The sequence below is a fragment of the Amblyomma mixtum genome, chromosome 7 (assembly GCF_055824585.1).
Source record: "Amblyomma mixtum isolate Tamu chromosome 7, ASM5582458v1, whole genome shotgun sequence".
Taxonomy (NCBI): Eukaryota; Metazoa; Arthropoda; class Arachnida; order Ixodida; family Ixodidae; genus Amblyomma; species Amblyomma mixtum.
Window position 1 is genome coordinate 102,852,672 of NC_143018.1, and position 19,295 is coordinate 102,871,966.

General features: G+C 44.5%; 1 protein-coding gene across 2 annotated transcripts; it reads left to right on the forward strand.

The window, feature by feature from the left end:
* Positions 1-1,295: 1,295 nt before the first annotated feature.
* LOC149337047 (uncharacterized) lies at positions 1,296-18,921 on the forward strand. Of its 2 annotated transcripts, XM_089553289.1 has the most exons (7): positions 1,296-1,536; positions 6,339-6,423; positions 7,658-7,812; positions 8,352-8,545; positions 8,876-8,909; positions 18,407-18,543; positions 18,737-18,921. In XM_089553289.1, the coding sequence occupies exons 3-6, from the start codon at positions 7,670-7,672 to the stop codon at positions 18,534-18,536; spliced, it is 501 nt and encodes a 166-aa protein (XP_089409415.1). In that variant the 5' UTR covers positions 1,296-1,536; positions 6,339-6,423; positions 7,658-7,669; the 3' UTR covers positions 18,537-18,543; positions 18,737-18,921. The 2 variants fall into 2 exon arrangements, with proteins under 2 accessions (XP_089409415.1, XP_089409416.1); XM_089553290.1 differs by lacking the exon at positions 7,658-7,812 and having other exon boundaries at positions 1,309-1,536.
* The last annotated feature ends 374 nt before the right edge of the window (positions 18,922-19,295 follow it).

The following is a 19,295-nucleotide window of genomic DNA, read 5'->3' on the forward strand; positions in this document are numbered from 1 at the left end:
AATTTTGTAGTGTTTGTTTGTTCATTCTTCAAAGCTGCCGGCAAGCAGCTTTATCATTTTGTTTTTCATGCAAGACGCGACCAGATTTATCGCGATTGATAGCATCCAGGTAGAGCCGATTCTACGTTTTCCAGAATGTTCTAGTAGCTTTGCGCGCTTTACCTCGCACATTTGCTATAAGCTTTAAATTCATTACGGCCGAAAGCGGCGGACATTCGATTGGACAGCCACCGAGTGCGCTTGCTGCTATGCCGTTGTCGACTCGTTCATTTCTTCGCGGGCGCAGGTCAGCCCAAATAAAGAGTTTTGTTTAGAAGTCATTTCCTGCTCTCCGGATGGCCGTCACCACTACGTGACAATATAAAGGTCCTAACTCGAAACATGCTGCACCTTACACCAGCGCAAGGCGTCGCTTTGATGACGTGCGTGTTGGACGGCCACTTCTGGTAAAACGTATTGTCGGCATTCCATATGTTTTCCTATTTCTTATTTCTGGTCTGTTCGACTTTAGGGTTCCCGCGTTATTTTCATACGAAGGACGAATGTGGTGACACGAAGCCTAGGAGGCGCTCGTCGGTCTCCGCTCCAGCAAAAGCGATGGTTTTTGACGGCCAAGCTGAGTCTGCAGCGCCTCCTCTTTCGCTGTAACCGAGTTTCACAGGGATAGGTGTTCGTAGCCATTGCGCTAAAAAATATTTTGACAGTAACATTGCCCTCGGTCGTAACACGCGAGCGTTCGTTATTACTGCGACCGTTATAAATGTTCCCGACTGTATATTGAAGCCAAGCTGCGCTAAAATTTCACATTAGAGAGCACCGCATTCGTTTGTACTAGCTGTCCCCTATGTGCTGTTTTTAAGTATATTTTTTCTTATATGTGAAGGATTGGCGAATGCCGGAAAGACCGCTGCGGTGTGTGAATTGGAAAGTAGCCTCGGGCAACACAGTGGCTTAAAATAGTATAAATATGATCTCATACCGGAGGGTGGAAATTGAAGCTAAACAAAGCATGGCTATAGTCTACGCTTTGAGCACATATTTTTGTTCGTTGCTCTTTTTTATTTTTCGAAAAATACTTAGTTCTTGCACTTTAGTAGGCTTGGAACATTTCTAATGAACAAACCCGACATAGGTTATCTTGCCTGCACATTAGATCACATGGCCCAGCCCTAGCACTGACGCTCCCTACATTCCCTATCTGCAGCAGTAGAAGAAGGAACTGCCAAAGCACATGCCATGTTGATTGCCGCAGACGGCGGCAAGGAGTATCTAGGAACTGATAGTGACCACCTGGATGACGCCAGGATGACGCGTCATGTTATCGCTGAAAGTAAAAATGGCTACGGTCAAGAGCATCGTTACAGGTGCTTTTCGAGCAGCAAGCTGCAAGAGCCATTCGAACCTGCGCGGCTTTCGTTTTAGGAAAGCATTAAGAAGCTTTTTCGTTCACCTTAGCGAAGATCTTCGCTACGTGGTAGCGTTGGTGACTGACATCATAACTCTCCTGTTTCCTCAGCGGCGGCTTCGTCACACCAGGTGAGGCTCGGTATTTGACTATTTATTTATTTATTTGATATTGATATTTCTTGATATTTCTCTAGAGAAATACCTGATAGCCTCCATCAAGTTGCAGTTTTCTCTTCAGGGTAGTTGAAACGTCGTCTAAGGTCTGTGCCTAAATACGTCGCAAAACTATGCTGCGACTATATTACGCGTTTGAGAATACTGTAAGTGCCGGTAAATTTCTTTCGCATTCCTGTGCTTGATATTACCCATCTGCAGAACATCTGTCTGATTACGGATGTCGCAGTGAAGGAACCAATTAATATGTAAATTAGTCATTTCATTACTTCATCATCTACTGTTCATTTTGTCCTCCAATGCTATTCAAGCACCCTTATCGAGGACAAAACTGCAAGCGCACCTCTGCACTAATGTTAAATGCTGCTTTTTTTGTGTGAAATACGGAAGTTCTGTTCACAAGCATTCAAGAAACTCAGATCTTTATTGCACAGTTTGGGTGAAATATTCTTTAAACGTTTAGATTATGGGCATGTGAACATTCTACCCTAGAGAGCTGTGTAGATGCAATCACGACGATGACTAAGGAAGTGAAAGTGGATCTGCTTGGAAAATGCGGGACATAATGGTTATCTTTTCGTTTCTTCCTCTGTCATTTTCATTCAGCAGCTGTGGTTGATACTAATGCTTATTAATATTAATAATATTATTATTTCCCTAGAAGTACAGTCGCGAGCAAAAAATATTAGCACAGATCACTGGCGATCAGAATTCGTATATCTCACCACGCGGCGCTGCGGTACGCAGACCTGCTTATCGGGCCGTTTCCATGTGTTGCAGCCTAGGGGTGGACGGCAGGAAGTAAGCTTTATCAAGCGTGCACCGCCCGAGCGTTGAGGTGCTGACCCTACGTGACTGTGCATGCGGCATTTATTTTGGCTCGGTTATCAAGCAAAGATGGCTTCTTTCTATTACTGTTTTTTTTATGTCCGCGATGGTTTGTCAAAAGGAACTCGCGGGAACAATAGCTGATAGCGCTGCTTTTAGCCAGTAATTTTGCTGGTCCGTGGCAGTCCACTGAACCCCCCTAATACTGTAGAATGGGAACGGCCCGGCACTCTCGTTATCAGCCTCTTCGCCACCCGCAGCGCCACGCGTTGTTATTCCTGCGCTCTGGTGTTCCGTCTCGTGTGCTAATCTTTTTTACCCGCGACTGTACGAAATGACGGCCATTACGTCAAATTAGGTGCTAGCAAATGGAGAACTCCTAACGGTACCTGTCTCCAATATTTCTTGCTCAGGAATGTCTACTTTGGTATGAAATGTGTATTATCTACTTCGTAGGCACTTCAGTTGCCATCACATATTAACAATTGAAGCCATAGGCATGTTTTCTCGCCTTAAAACAAAGCTGTTGTCTTTTTAAGCTTTACTATACTGCGACAAAATACTCAGCATGTAGTGTATGCCCAGAGAAAAGAGTTGTGCCCTAATTAATCGAAACAAAACCTAGGTACAGGAGCGCTTTTTTCTTGTTACGGGTACCGGCTCTCACCGCATTAGCGGCTTTTAACAAGGCCTTAGTTTTATTCCCATCGCTACGAATGCCTGCTTCTCGTTTTCTAAATCAATAAGTTTCAATCATTTAGCAAATGTCGCGCTGAGGAACACATTACAAGTTCAAGCCTCGCGAAGCCTCATTGGACTGGAACGGCAGAGCCTGGCAGACAGCGAAAAGTTGCGTGGCTTGCTTAATTTGCACAAAAACGTAAACGGCTAAATATCAAAAGACAAACATAAAATTAGCAAAAAACAACAAAATTTAGCTCATGAATGTTCCGCGTTAATTATAAAAAAAAGCCGTATGCATCAAAGCACATCAACACCAAAAATATCTAAGCAGTTACAGACGACTAAAAGAAGTAATATGACCATGAAACGGCTGACGAGACGGGAAAGGCGTGGTGTTTCAGCATAGCATAAATTCCAGCATAAAATAAAATCTTAGACGAAAACAGATGAACGCAAGTTTTTTTGTTTCATAATTTTCATTTAGGATAGAATGTGTTTGACGACAATGCAATTTAGAATGACGGCACAATGAGTACACGAAATCTTTTAGCATAGCGAGTGGAAATAGGGTGGTATGCTATACTCATCTATCCACATGAGACATCTACTCAGAATGTACTCAACTTTGAGCACATTTCACTAAAAACTTTTGAGTACAACTATGTCAAATAGGACAGAACTAAATCCTTCGAAAACTAAAAACCTCACTTTCCTTTGGAAGTTGTGAATCGGGTGCACTGTTTTTATGTTTAAGTGCACGGTATGGATTTGTTTTTCACGGGAAAAAACTGAATTTGAATTTGAAACAGTGTTTTTTTTTTTGGCAACGAAGCGCACAGTACCCTGAAGACTGTTTTATCATATCCTAAAACGCTATAAACCAAAGTATACATTATTGTTTTCGAAACGTAAAATCATATCTAGCATTTAATAGTGAAGATTGGTTTAGTCTGAGTTATTGGGGCTTAACGTCCCAAAACCACTGAGGCTATGAGAGACGCCGTAGTGGAGGGCTCCGGAAATTTCCATCGCCTGGGGTTTATTTACGTGCACTGGCATCCTCAACCTCAGCCTCATCCGGACTGCCAAAGAACTTCAGATTCGTTCCCACACCAAAAGGGTCGTCAAGTTTCTTGGCAACAACCTTCGACTGATTCAGGCTGATAAGGAGGGAGCCTTTCTGGCTATGCCGTCGGGCACATTCAACAAAAAAGTGCTAGAGGCCGCGGCAAAACAATTTCCAGATGACAAAGGTGAAATTAGCCGAGATAAAATCTACATCTATTTCTTTCTGTGAAAAAATAGGGTTAGAGAGGGTGGCGAGGGTATTCGTGAATGCAGAGGTAAAAGTTAAATTATGTTTTTCATTGCAAAAACCATGAAGGAAGCGTTCCCAGTTAGATGCACTGTTATGGAAAGAGATACATGGCAAAGACAAGTTAGTACCTACTGACACAACAGGGAACTTTGAATACTGGTGACGCATTTAGCCTGAAAAATTCTCTTGAATTTGTGAATTTTTCCGACAAAAAAAGTCTGTACGCTATATGATCTAGTTGATTCTATTGACGTTGTTGATCTGTTTTATTCTAACCCGCAGACCGAGTTGTTGATTGCTGCTCAGTTCGGTATTGAATTAAAATAGGGTAATGTTTCATTCAAGAACACTGCCGGTGTTTCAGTAAGGAACTTCATGTGGCTTTTAGAGTTTTACCTATCTTCCACCATTGACTCCGTTTAAGATCAGCTTTCTGGGCAGAAAAACAAGGAAATTGTAATGGGTCTTGCGTGGCCACCGTATTAAGCAGTATTTTCCTAGCTGGTTTTCAGAGAACTCTATTAGCATGCAGTTTTTGATTAAGATAAAGGCCTAAAGTGTTTTAGATACGTTGACGCTTTTTAGTTGTTTTGAAGAAGTAGACAACCTTGAGCTACATGCAAACAATGCAGGAGTGGTTACCTAGCTTTAAAGTACGTGGGAATTGTTCACATTTCACCTAGTAGCTTTCCGAAGATCAGAAGTTGGTTTTTGGACAATAACATAACCCTCAATGACGAAAGCGTTTGCTGGAAGTATTGCCCACGGGCACAGAAGGAACTGTTGCCATTCGGTTCAGCCCACTCTAAGTCAGTTAAACGAGCCAACGCTCTAATGTGCTTTCAAGCTTCCCTGAAAAAACCCTCGAAACCACAAAGCGCAGGAAAGCTTCGAAGGGCAGGTAGTGAGGCTGCAACAAGCTGGCGATCTTAATGTGCTGATAAGCTCAGTTACTGAAGCGTTACTGAAAAAGGTGAAAGATAAAAGTGTAATAACATGGAAGCAAGCGATGTTACCAATCAGAAAAGTAAACCTGTGACAACTCCTCATATTCATAAGGTAGCACACTATCTGATACATGTTGCGCCAAAGTTTATAGCTCTCATAATGTTTTCTGCCCCCAAAAAGCTATCCTCCTTGTGTGGAAAAACGAGCCCCAGCAAACCAAAAAAAAAAGCAGATAGCGAGAAAAAGCATACGACGCCGTTTGTAAAGTGTGCAGCCGGTGCAGTATATAATATCCCCTGACTTATGGGAAATCTTACATTGGCCAAACTGGTCGATGTAATAATAGTTGCCTTGCTAACCATTATCGCGCGTTAAGGAACGGCACGGGTACTCTCCTAACACATCAGTGTAAAGTCTCCGGGGAAAAAGAAGAAAAAATGCCAGGTGAAGCTGAAGGAAACAAAAATCCTAAGCAGGGTTGAGGATACCATAGAACGTGAATTATAAAGGCGTTCCGCAACAAAGGCGGAAGTTATTGTGTTTGCTCACCCTCGCTTACATTTTCCAAAAAGAAAAGTGTCCTTTTAGATATGTGTTGTGACACGTTTTTTCTACAGCCCTTTGCTATCTTTCTTCGGTTCAACTTGTGTAGGTTCTCCTCTCTGTTCTTGCATTTTTACCTAATATTCACTCGATTTCAAGTGAATAAACAGTTGCCAGTTGAACTTCCTTCCTCTGTCTTCCTCCTGTGTGGTGTATTTCGTGCATGTTGTTTTTTTTAAAACGTTGGCTATGAATAGGCTCCTACACGCACTGTTAACCACTATTGAAATGGTGTTACCGTGCTTCTAGAGGCTGTTACTATCAAAAAGAAAGTTTATGAGTTCCACTTACTGCGTGTATGGACACTTCGTTGCTAGATAATTCTGTTTAGTAAAACTGTACGTGAGCACTAATAGCATTGAATTTTTTTTTTCAGCTTTCTAAAGTACAGCTGAGGTTCCAAAAGAATCTATAGGGAAAGACAAGAGGAAAATGCAAGGACAAAAGAAACAGCAGTTCACGTGAGTGAGCATACGCAAAGATGAGCGTTTACCTCTTTAAAGCTGTGTTAGTGTGTTATATTTATAAACTTTATTGTAAAGGAGTATTTTCATCAGTTTTATTTCGGAATATATTGAAACCATTATGAAGAGGCGTGAATGATGGTTACTAAGGCCCATAAGCGTTTTTGCATATAGTGGACATAAGAGAAATGTTTATTGCCGCAACAGATTTTTGAGTTGTACATACTATTGTGAAAGGGGACAGCCGAGCCTTGGACGTGAGACTAAAAGTGAAGTGAATAACGAACGCCTGGCCTTCAGGGTCTTCATTTCGAAGAAGTGCTTCCCGTGCGCTCCGTTCGTGAATCAATCAGCCCAACTTTGCCTGTATTTTAACTACATTGTGGTAATCTTTTCAGAGAATTTTAAGAGCTTTAGCTCTTACCACTCACGTTTCTCAACAACGCGTCTGAATGCACTGAAGGTCAAATTGCTATATTACATAGGAACAGTGGGCGCTAAACCCTCAGTGTATAAGTATACTTTCAGTCTGTTATATAGATATGGGCCAGTATAGCGGCCATCGAAGTGGAAACCGCCGCAACCAACCCTTGCATAAAATTTAGAGGCCACCCGTATGGCACAAAATGTTCGAGTCATGTATGATGATTCGGCGTGTTCCCGAGGATAAAATTACAAATTCAGATGAAGTCCAAAGTTTGTGTAGGATTCGCACCGACGACCTTTCCGGCGCCAAGCCGTGCATTCCGATGACCTTCTGATGGCCATTACGGCCAAGCCGACTGTTGCAGGGGGTTCGGGAGTGTGCCAAACAATCCGTCGGGTTTTGTCGCACATGTTTACTATATTTATTAGTATGTAACAAGAATATATACTGTAGATAGCAAAGCTGGCTGTAAATCGCAATAGTAGTGCACATATTCACGGGGGAGATGGGGCTGCTTGTGCCTCAGACGGAATGTTTCTGGAAAGGAAACAACCGAGGATTTTTTAATTTGGTCTTTTTCACGTTTTCTGAGCACGCCTATGTAATCACCTGAAGCTCCCGTAGCTAACTCTCTTAGTCGAACACTTCCTCTACAAACAGATGACGAGTGTCCATCGAGATATTTGAGACAGTTACTGCCTAATTTACTTTCGTCAAATATAATTTTCAGTTTCTTCATTACGGCCACTCTTTCTCGTTCTTCTTTCACTCCCACTTCCTCCCTTCCTCTACGGTGCGGTTCAGGTATCCACCCAAATGACAAAGAAGCACGGCGTCACTTCCTTCCCTCAAAAAGCGTCTTTCGAAGGGCAAGGCATCACGCCGAACGGGCGGTGGCGTTCCGTGTACTCCCTGGCAGCGCCACAACACGCTGTCGCATTCCACTCCAAAAGGCGAAGGTTAAGCGTCATTAATTAGCAGTTGATTAGTATTTGGTGATGACAGGTATGGTGTTGACAGGGCAGCAGGCGTTAATAGTCCAACAGGAATCCCTGACGATATGGTCGTGAATCAGTCTTGACGGCAAGTGGCTGGCTCGAGGTTGACCTCGAGGTTGAGGCTAGAGGTTGAGGTTGACAGTGCGCTCGAGGTCTACCAGAAGGTGGACCAGCGTCCAGGTTGGCGAGCATATGAAGTGCTTCAACCTGGATAGCCTTAGCGCCATAAATGTATTCTTGAAGACGTAAGAGGACATAGAGGTCGATGTGTGCTATTTGTAGTCAATTAGTTGATGTAGAAACCAATACTTTTTTCGAATGTTCCAAAAATTTTGATAATTATTGCTCTTCAACCCTGCCTACAAACGACGTGCTATATATTGACCTGAATAGCTTACCTTCATAGGTATAGGACATATGTTTTATTCCTAAGATACATATTAAGACGATAATATGTAGCGTGCTAAAATTTAGGTACGCTGCTGCTCTGTTTATTCCAGGAACCTGAAAAACGCCGTCACGGAAGCTCTGAACAAGTTTGGTTCGTATGACGACGAAGAGATTGAGGAGACCATGCGAATCCTCGACGATGTCGGCGTGAAGAGTCCAGAGGGTTTTGCATTCGTTGTGCGCAAAGACATGGAAAACAAGGGAATGAAGATAGCAGTTTACAACATTCTGAGAAAGGCATTTGGTGAGAGCTTGGGCATTCCTTTTGTAATGCTGGACCGAGATTTACACTGCAACAAATGAGAGTCTGAAATCGATATCGGTTCAGCTGCATCGAGATTTTCAGAGGTGTAACGGTTGAGGTAACATACTCCAACGAAAACTGCTGCATTAGCTGTCGTGCTGGAAAGAAATTATTTAGGCTCAATTCATAGTTCCATATCTTTTAGGCTGCATTTATGAAGTGAATAACACTAAAACTAAAGAAAAATGCTTCTCCACGTCACGTTCAAAGCGTCTCCTGCTAAGTATATCGGTGGCCGTAAGTAATTAACGTAATTTTTGTCGATTTCAGTCCGTGAACCTCCAGCGCCAATTGACTATCAGGGGTAAGATCATTTTTCATTTATTTACTGTCCTCTTGCCCTCAAGCACTGAAGTGGTTTCACTCGTAGTGGATGGAAATTTTGAGCCCACAACAAACATGGACAAGAAAGGGGACCTAGACAAGCGTAAACTTCAACTGCATTTTTATTGCAAGTGGAACACACACACACACACGCACGCACACGCACACGCACACGCACACACACACACACACACGCACACGCACACGCACACGCGCACACACACACACACACACACACACACACACATATATATGTATATATATATATCTCAAAAATTATTTCTTGGCAGCTGATTGATTGATATAAGATAAAGTCACCAGAACTTGAAAAACTTAACAAGATTTAATTCACGACGTTTCGGCTGAGGACCAGCCTTTTTCGAGTGTATTACAGTATTTGAAACAAGCAGCTTTTATAGCATCCGCGAGGCACAGAAAAAAGTGTCAAAACAAAAACACAAACAGTGGTGAGGGGAGAGGTTTAGAAAAAAAATAAAAATAAAAATCAAAAATAAAAAAAATGTTGGCTACAACTTGAAACTGCGGCAGGTGTTCGGAGGGAGGTAACGACCGAAAAGTTGATGGCAAGCGCGAACCTCTACAGCGTACAGCTGCCACAAGGTTGCGACAAAAAAAAACCTTTACTGCACAAGACTTTACAAAATGGCACTCAAGACGTATTGTGGCGAAACGCGCGAAGCGCCTGGCCGCCGCACAGCGAGAAGGTAACATTCCAGGAGAAAGTTCTAGGCATAGGGGTCTGCAGGAATGTCAAAAAAGAAAAAAGAAAAAAAAAGAAAGCTACTACACAAGAATATGAAAAATCCCACTCAGAAAAGGGTTGTGGCAGCACAACACTATACAAGATAGGTCATTAGGAAAAAACACAAGTTTCTAATGACTAATGAATCCTTACACAACCACTCAATACACAAAAAAAGGAGAATCCTTACACAACCACTCAATGCACAACAAAAGAAAAAGACGCAAGGTTAACAACAAACACACACACAAAACACCAGAAACGAACTGCAGTCAGTGGTAGGTACAATGTACTGTGTTGAGACAAATGTAATTCTTCGCTGTGCGTGAGCGTGCGCAAAAGAGAAATGCGTGACAATGCATTACAAGGCATGACAATGCATTATAAGGCATGACAATGCAGTACAAAAATACTTAAAAAAACAAAAAACAAAAACTCTAAATACGTGGGAATTTTCTGACGCCCGTTCTGTCAGTCTCTGCCATCAACTTGTCCTGGATAATTATTTGGTACTCTAGGGGTGTAAGCATGATAGCCGGCCTACTGTTTCGTTGATGCCGCTTGAGAATGTGTTAAATTTGTGAATCAGGTATGATTCACAGCTCTCGCGCTCATAATGCGTTTTGAACCCCGATTGAAGTACAATAGCTTTAAAGTTATCGAATGGATGCCCAAGGTTGTTTATGTGTTTTGAGAGTGGGAGATTTGGCTGCGTCCGCACATGTGATCTGTGATTGTTGATGCGAATTCTGAACGGTGCAACTGTTTGTCCCACGTACTGAGCTTTACAGGTGCCACATTCCAGGAGGTAGACAACATTAGCGCTGTCGCATGAGAAGTTGCCTTTTATCTGGAATGAGAAGGATGACGCTGTGCTTTTGGCGCTAGTAGTTGTTTCCATCATCGCACAGAGTTTACACCTAGGTTTATAGCATGGCGCAGATCCTCTGAAGCTACGGTTCCCGATTGTAGATGATGTTATGATATCACGGATGTTCCTTGCACGCCTATACACAACGCCTATACACAACTATTACTGCTACAACTATTAGTACTATTGCGACTGCTACTACTAGTGTCACTACTACAACTACTACTGCTACCACTGCTACTACTACCATTTAAACTACGATAAACCCTGAAAACGGGGCTTCAGCAGCTCTGGTTCGCGTAGTTTGCCTACTAAACGGTTTATGATGTCGAAACCTGCATATTTCATTTTTTTTCTCTGTTTTCAACGTTATTTCCGTCTTGTTTGTGAAGAGAGCAGCTTTTTTTTCTGCGCAAAACGATGGAATATATCGATGCAGATCTGCTTGAGTTCAATCTCAATGTCCTTTTAATACCGCCGCGCTGGCTCAGTGGTTAGAGCACTGGCGGCTGACCTGAAACATGCGGGTTCCATGTCGGCAGCGGCGGTCCCATATTGATGGAGGCGAAATGATAGAGGCCCGTGTCTTGTGCGATATCAAGGCACGTTAATTGACCTCAGGTGACTGCAGTGGTCCGCAACTCTCCATTACGGCGCCTGTATTAGCCTGAGCGGCTTTGGAGCATTAAATCCCATAAAGGAAACCAATTTATTTCCCTTTCTGCGTGAAAGCCCCTAAGTTGTCAAAGTCCTGCTAATGCAGGGGGATTTTTCTGTCTTCTTGCTGTCAGAAAACAAGACATGTACGTTGCTACCACTTTATACTCGCTGCCACTGAGTACCTGTTCATATCACTCTGAAGCAACAAATTTAACCACTAAAGCTCAGTGATGTTCAAATGGCACTCATCAGTTAGTGCTGCAAAATTAGCCTATGCTGGTCAGAACCTGTTACGACACGGACATTCAGCAATTAACAAAGGAAAAGGTGTGTGGTCTTTCTTTCAGCTTCTACCTATATATGCGATTCATTAACCACACAAGGCACCTGAAACAACCGTCACCTAAAGAAATTAAAAATAATGCAGTGCATACCTGTGGCATACAAACCACAGCGGTAAGGTGTAATGCGCCTCGACACTATTCATAATCTTATGATGGCGGATAAGAACTGTTTTGTGCCTAAACATTTGAGTCTAGGAGCTTGTTTTTTATGTACTGCCCAGTTGTCTTTCTGAAAAAGAAGACAAAATTGGAGTGGATCCTTAACCTCCGACTTCAGCGTATGACGCGATAGTGTAGTGAAGAAATTCCTATTTACAAAGGAAGCCACTTTGTACTTTGCATTCATAGATTCCCGGGAGTCCTCGTACCGCTCCTGGCTCAGTGGTGCAGGAGTCATCTGATCTGCCACTGTCCTTTGAATGCAGGTGCTCCCAGCGGCGGGCCTAATGCGCCTCGACACTCCTCGTAATGTTATAACCACGGAGAAGGACAGGTTTGTGCCTAAAAATTTGAGGCTAGGAGCTTGTCTGTTCTGTACTGCCAAGCTGTCCTTCTGAAAAAAAAAAAATGGAGCGGACACTTAACCTCCGCCTTAAGCGTTCGAAGCAATAGTGTACTGAATTAATTCCTATTCACAATGGAGGTCACTCTATACCTTACATTCATAGATCCCAGTAAATCCTCCCGCCAATCCTCGCGCAGTAGTACAGCAGTTAACTGATGCGCCACTGCCCTTCCAATGCAGGTGCTCCCACCGGTATCCCTTGTGCGGCTGAGGTTGCTCTTCACAAGCGACCAATCAGTAATTTAACTACCACCTGCCATGATGTGCAGTTTGTTTACTATCCGATGGGCAGATTGGAATGACGCCGCCAGGTCACGCGACCTAGGGGACCCACCTGCGTTGTACATTGCTTTCCAGTTACCATGTCCGTGATTTTTTGCTCACAACGCCGACGCCGACGACTTAAATGACAAAGAAATCTAGGCCGATCCGCTCACTGTCAGTTACTTTAAGGCTATTTTCCAGGTTAATCGCTCATAGAATCAGAACAACTTTAAACTTCAGTCAACCAAATTACCACGCCGGGTAATTTGGCTATCAACCACGTTATAGAGATATGCGCAGAATACTACCAACCCCTACGAGTATATAGAACTTTTAAAGATTTCCAGAAAGCTTTTGCCTCTGTCAAAACCTCGGCGGTCACGCAGGCATTATAAAATCGCGGTGTAGAAAAGCCTTGCGTATATATACTGGAAGATATCTATAACGGCCACACAACCACGATTGTGCCGCCGCGGTGGCTCAGTGGTTATGGCGCTCGGCTGCTGACCCGAAAGACGCGGGTTCGATCCCGGCCGTGGCGGCTGGATTTCGATGAAGGCGAAATTCTAGAGGCCCGTGTACTGTGCGATGTCAGTGCACGTGAAAGAACCCCAGGTGGTCGAAATTTCCGGAGCCCTTCACTGCGGCGTCCCTCATAGCCAGAGTTGCTTTGGGACGTTAAGCCCCAATAAACCAAACCAAACCAAACAACCACGATTATCCTGCGAAAAGCAATAAAATTGTAATAAATAAGTGTGGCAGGCAGGCAGGCATGACCTCTGGAATGCTGTTCACCGTCTGTTCTCAGGAAGCATTTAGAGACCTGGAGTAGAAACATCTTTGGATAAGTGTTAAATTAGGAGTCCTTAGTAATCTGATGATCTCGCATTGCTTAGCAATCAGAGGATGAATTCGAAGTATGGTCAGTGAATTAAAAAGGCAGAACAGAACGGTGGGTGCAAAAAGTAATATGCAGACAGAAAACTAAAGTAATGTTCAACAGTCTCGGAAAGGAACAGCAGATTAGGATTCTTTGCAAGGCGTTGGAAGTGGTAAGGGAATACGTCAGCTGAGGACGGGTTGTCACCGCAGATTCGGATCGCGAGAATTAAACAATTAGAAAGATAAGAACCGCGTGGGGAGAACTTTGCGGGTAATGCCTGATCATTGCATGTCAGATCACTAATATTCCTTAAGTGAGAAATCCATGACAGCTGTATTTGCCGGTGCTTACCTAAGGGCAGGAACTTTGAGGATAAACATAATGGCTTAAATTAGACTGAGGACAACGCCACGAGCGATGGAAAGCAAAATGATCAATGTAACGCTATAACAGTAAGGGAGCAAGGTGGGTCACGGAAAAAACGCGGGGTAATGACGTCCTAGTCAAGATAAAGAAGAAATGCACTTGAGCAGGGATTCTAATGTGAAGGCAAAATAACCGATAGTAGTTAGGACTAACCTACTGGATTCCAAGAACAAGCAATCGTAGCGGCGGCGCAGAAAATTGGGTGGGTGCATGAGATTAAGAAGTGCACAGGGATAAGATGGGTCTTGGCTAGCACAGGAGGATATTATTCGGAAAGATATGGCGGTGTGGATTGACATGCAGTGGGCGAAGTAACGCTGCTGCTTTGGTGACACGGTGAAGTGCCCAATTCTCGTTCATTATGAACGCTAAATTACTTACCTTCGATTTTCTGATAAGCAAACCTATAATCGCGTCGAAACTACTGCAAAGATGATGGAAAAGCTGAAGCAGAAAAAAATATATTTTGCGCCTGGGCGACATCAAAGAGAACAACTTCCCTAATGTAGCCGCCGAGCGGGTGTCCAGCCAACGCTGGAGGATATAAAGAAACTTGAGAAACTTTGTTTCTCGAAGCCAGACACCTACCAGCTATAACGACAGCTTTTGGGGCTTCGTGTTCTACTAATTGGCATATACCACTGGCAAGCGGTTGTATCACCATCGTGGTCTCATTTCGCAAGCTCGACGTGCGCTTCCAAATACTCTAGGGTTGAGCGCGGCTGCCCTTGCCGTGCACTACAGCGGATGAGTCACTCAATAGGGAGGCTTTGCAATGTAGCGAATTATAGTTTTATGTAACCGCGCACTAAGGTAAGAAGGCCGCCGAACACGTCGCTAAGGCGAAAGAAGGGCGCGCGAGGCTTTTACGCGTTAAGTAACGACTGCAGCGGAAGAAGTTCAGCGCACTACCTAGCACAAAAAATTTAAACGGCTCAGCACTTAGGAACACAAAGCACCAGCCAAAATTGGCAGTGGCTTAGCTCTGCTACGTCAGCATATACGTAGCGTGAGGTAATGGCGGGGTGTCCAGACCTCGGCCAACACCTGAACCAGAGGGAAGGCTCATAACTGCCCTCTTGGAACAGTGGACACCTCAGCCATGCTTTAACCTAAGTGGCGGTAGTGACAGGTGTGCGCTGCATGCGTCGGCATTGACAACGATGTGCCAGAAACGCGGCTCTTAAGCAATAGGCCGAAGGCATACGTTGTGTTCATTGGCGTTGGAGTTGACGACGTTTTAAACTCCGATCATTTTAAGGAAAGGAAGTGCGCATAATGGCTCACTGGGTTAGTGGACGCCTGACTCGTGCTTATAGGTACGTGGGGTGATGAGAGAGAGATGTGGGCTGTAGGCATTGGCAAGGTTGCGCCAGAAACGCGGCGCTGAAGCCGTAGGCCATCGGCGTTCAGTGTGCTCATTGGCGTTGGCGTTGTCAACGCCGATCATTCCACTCAGATCATTTTAAGGAAAGGAAGGCGAGCGAGCGCAGCGAGGCACACCAGCTGTGCGACGTGTGACGTCACTGCTCCTCGCGCATGCGCAACGCGAAACTGCTTGACCTCGGACAGTGTAGCTCACGCTAGAAAAGCGGCGAGAGAAGTCGATTGTGCTGTCCACCGGGCAGCGAGAACGGCCCAGGCGGCGGTTCCAGAAGCCGTAAAAGCAGCCGGCGGGTAAAAGCAGACAAAGAGAGAGCAATGGAACAAAGCGCACTGCCCACCTCGGCAAACAGATGCGGAGAAGGCGGAAGCATATCCATCAAAGTGCCAGGAGAAAATATAAGAAAAATTGGTTCGCCAGAAGAAAATAATCGCATCGGATAACTGAATAACTGCATCGGAGGCTTTAATATTATTTTCTTTTCGAAGTGCTTGTTTATTTTTCACTAATCATATATTCCTTTCTGCGATTATGAGATAGCTCATGATGCAAACAAAAAGCCCTCAGCTTGTTAGATGTGATCCCCGGTTTCGCCTCCCTTCCTAGGGTCTCCCTAGGAAGGGAGTCCCTATGGTCTCCCTTCTGTGTGGTAACGAGGGGGGCAGACTAATTGTTTGTTTTGCTCATTTACTGCTTCAGTACGGGAGAGATACTAACAGTAGTCAATGAATAGTCCGCTAAAGCACTCCAACAGGCTGCTTGGATGGAGTCCGAAGTCCCCAAATTCAGAGCCGGGAAATCTATGGACTTGACTTGATCAATGTGCAACCAAAGAGTAACACAAGTTGCCTTAGGGAGCTGCACAGCTTCGGAGGTGATCTCGGTGCCCCCTTGAAGGTGTTTTGGTGGCGACTGCCTGCACCTCCAATGGCATCGTCGATACTGTACGGTCTCTCAGGTCTGATGGCGGCAAAGAGAGAAAGTACCCCAAAAAACAAGCGTTCATTGCATTAGTCCTTGACCGGACTCAGCAAGAAGCGCTCCTGCTCCAGAAGTCTTTGTCTTCTGTCGAAAACACGGCTCAGACAGAGCGGCTTCGTCCGATTGCCCGCCGCCGCCGATCCCAGTAAACAGATGTAGGAATCATTTTTTCACAATGCTGTCGTGCGATCGGCGCAGCCGGGACGCTTTCTTGAGCGACCCATCAAAATTCCTTGCCAGCGTGGTGGAGACGTACTCCTTTTCTTTCCGCAAGAAAGAGGATAGACTTCCACGGCGCCGCCACTCTCAACTCTATTTGTCGGTCTGACACGGGCGCTTGTTTGACGAGAATTCCATCCAAGCTAGCAATATACTTTCTTAACGAGCATCGAACCAACTCTAGTACTGCTGCGTACTTGAAAATGTGTCCTGCATTCTTCGGAAACGACGTCCAGCCGCCAGGGAACTCGGACGGTGTCTCAAGTATGGTCGCCACATTCTGTGAGTTCTTACAGAATCGCTACACTCTCATGCAGCGCGACTCTTGCTTACATCAGCGCTAGACAAAGAGGTATACGGTGGAGATGTTTATTTCCGATGCGCGTGTCTTTCATTGGTATCAGCTGCGACTTACGGCTGGGTTCCTTTTCTCGGCGTGTTGTTTTCGTGGCCTCTACGTCCTTAAAAACTCCTGCTCATAACGTTAAGGCCGTCCACTCACAGCTATCTTCAAGTGTAATAGGCAGACATGATATCTATGAAGTGAGAGACATCTGTGGCCATCGAACCGGCGTTGAGAATTAGGATAAAGTTGCTTTATCCTCGGCTCTAGGTGGAATAGAAAAATTTGTCGCGGACGTTGTACCTCACACCAAACACTGAACAGGTGCTATGGCTATCAGACTTATTACGCGTTTAAGCACTTCCTTATAGAAGGTAAACATTCCAAAGTACCCTTGTGCTAGCTAAAAAATCTTCTAAGTGCAGTGCAAATGTATCGCAATATGTTATCTACCAATTATCCTGGACGAAGTAAAAGGTAGGGACAAGGAAAGTAATGCGACGACGAATTAAGCAATGGTCACTTAGCATAACGAGTGGACTCGATAACAATACCACCATAGCAGTGTTCGCATTGTATCACTATACATTTATACATTGGCTTGTCAAAGATGCAGGCCTCCAAGAAAATCCCAAACCCGCTACCTCAACAGTGGGGGGACCAAACAGTTAGAGGACTAAAGACTGCTGGTTCAGCTGGCGCAGCTGACACAGAAAACTGCTAAGTACGCGGAAGCCCTCTTTATTGAATAAAGAGCTTAGATTCGCCACCAACACAGTCATTTTGGGCAGATGGCGTTAGGTTGTTCACGTTGCTGAGCGGTCGTTGCTGGCGCGGGCGGAGTGCGTCAGGGTTTTGGGCGGGAATTCGTCCTGCATTTGACATAACTATTCTGCTGCTGCTCACGATACTGGGATATTTCTAAGGCGCCAGTTCTGCACTATACCGCCGTTGCTCGCGATGAAAAACCTGTCCCCCACTTAGCACAGTGCGGCGAGGCAAATGAAAGCTGTGCGGTGAAGCAGAGAGGTGATGAAATCTGACGATGTTATCGGGCTCCTTTTTCCAAAAGCGGCAATAAGATTTCGCTGCACACGAATCTGTGAAAAAAAAAAGTCTGGCTCAGCAGAAAGGAATCTACACCCTCGGATTCCTTTGGGCTGAGCTGCCCTTTTTCTTTTCATAATTTTGTAGCTATGCCGGTTAATCACCTCGCTGGACAAGATTCACACTCCCCAACTTAGCGCCATTCCCACTGCAAAACCTCCTCCCCTTCATCAGGCCCCCTCCTTAGAAGGAGAACAATATTTATACCCCGCCAATGATGAATGGTTTGCTCAGATGAAGACAAGTCATCACGTCGAAACGCCGGCAAACACCCTGGTGTTTTGCTTCCCTCGTTCACTTTGCGATTATCAAGAGCCATCTGATTACCATGGACTCGTGTCATACTTAAACTATTCAAGGCTTTACTTGCCGTTTTGTTTGGCAGTACTTACGACAACACGAAACCAGGAAATCAACATGTGCTCTCTGACAAAGCTTTGCGTTATGCATGTCAACAGAACACGGCGCAGCGGTCTTCAATTTTTGCTCTGGGGTATTCCGGGTGCAGAACAAGTTACACCACAACTTTTCTGACGAACTCTGTTGGGCTTGTATATACCTCAATCTTTATGAGGACATGCTTAAAATAGCCAAAAAGCCGTCACGACTGCGTCTGTTATCGGAAAACAAGTCATGTTTGATTAAGCATTTTTATCGGGGATTTCAGATGGGCTGAGACGGTGTTCAAAGGACTGCAGGCTGTGACCTCAACAGTGATGATAGGAATAGAAATAGGGAAAATGGCAGAATCCCGTCGATCTCGTACCAGAGACAGTGGTGCTAAAGCCAAGAAGTAGACAAGAGGTAAGCTTGAAGTAGAGAAGCAAGAAAGCTATTGAGGTGGCGAACTGTTGCTGTGTGTTGGCCGCCTCAGAGAACATAGCTTTCCTGGTGTTCACTCCTGTATGCAGAGACCTGTTTAAAGCACGAAATGAATCAGGCAAGGATGTTGATATACGTTAGTAATGAATTGAGTTTTGAAACATTTCTCTTCCAGGGACATCCTTCTACCCTCGGAATCTTTTACTGCAACCTTTGACGGGCATATCGAAAGGAACAAAAAGTAGCGGTCACCATCAACTGCAGAGTTTGCAACCTAAGCCATGTATAACTGAAACCGAGTAGTTTTTTTTTTCTGATCAGTTGTCTCTAAGCGAATAAATAATCCCACACTATGAGCAACTTGTCGAGTTTTTTTTCACTGTCCCGCCCACACTGCCTCCATCGCCTTTTTCTTCGGTCGACAGATGTGGTGTGAATGAAATAGCGGGCATCAGACCACACACGAAGCACCCCTTAGGAGAGAGCACGAGCGGAGCCAGCTAATGCAGTTCTTTTATTAAGTCAAGGAAACAGATGAAACTCCCACCACTGCCACAGCCTACATCGCGAAAAACAAAACGCGCTAGAACTACTAATAAAGAAATACAAAAAACGGTTGTATATAATAACAACTTAGAGTGAAAAATCAATGCGAACAATAACGCCCGAGATTATGCTGCAAAGGTTATAAAATAGCTCACCTGTTCAATTCAATTCAATTCAATTTTATTCAA

Coding starts and splice junctions, on each gene's coding strand:
- LOC149337047 (XM_089553289.1), top strand. CDS start 7,670: ATGACAAAGAAGCACGGCGTCACTTCCTTCCCTCAAAAAGCGTCTTTC. Junction 7,813..8,351: donor TTCCACTCCAAAAGGCGAAG/GTTAAGCGTCAT, acceptor TGTTTATTCCAG/GAACCTGAAAAACGCCGTCA. Junction 8,910..18,406: donor GCGCCAATTGACTATCAGGG/GTAAGATCATTT, acceptor CGGGGATTTCAG/ATGGGCTGAGACGGTGTTCA.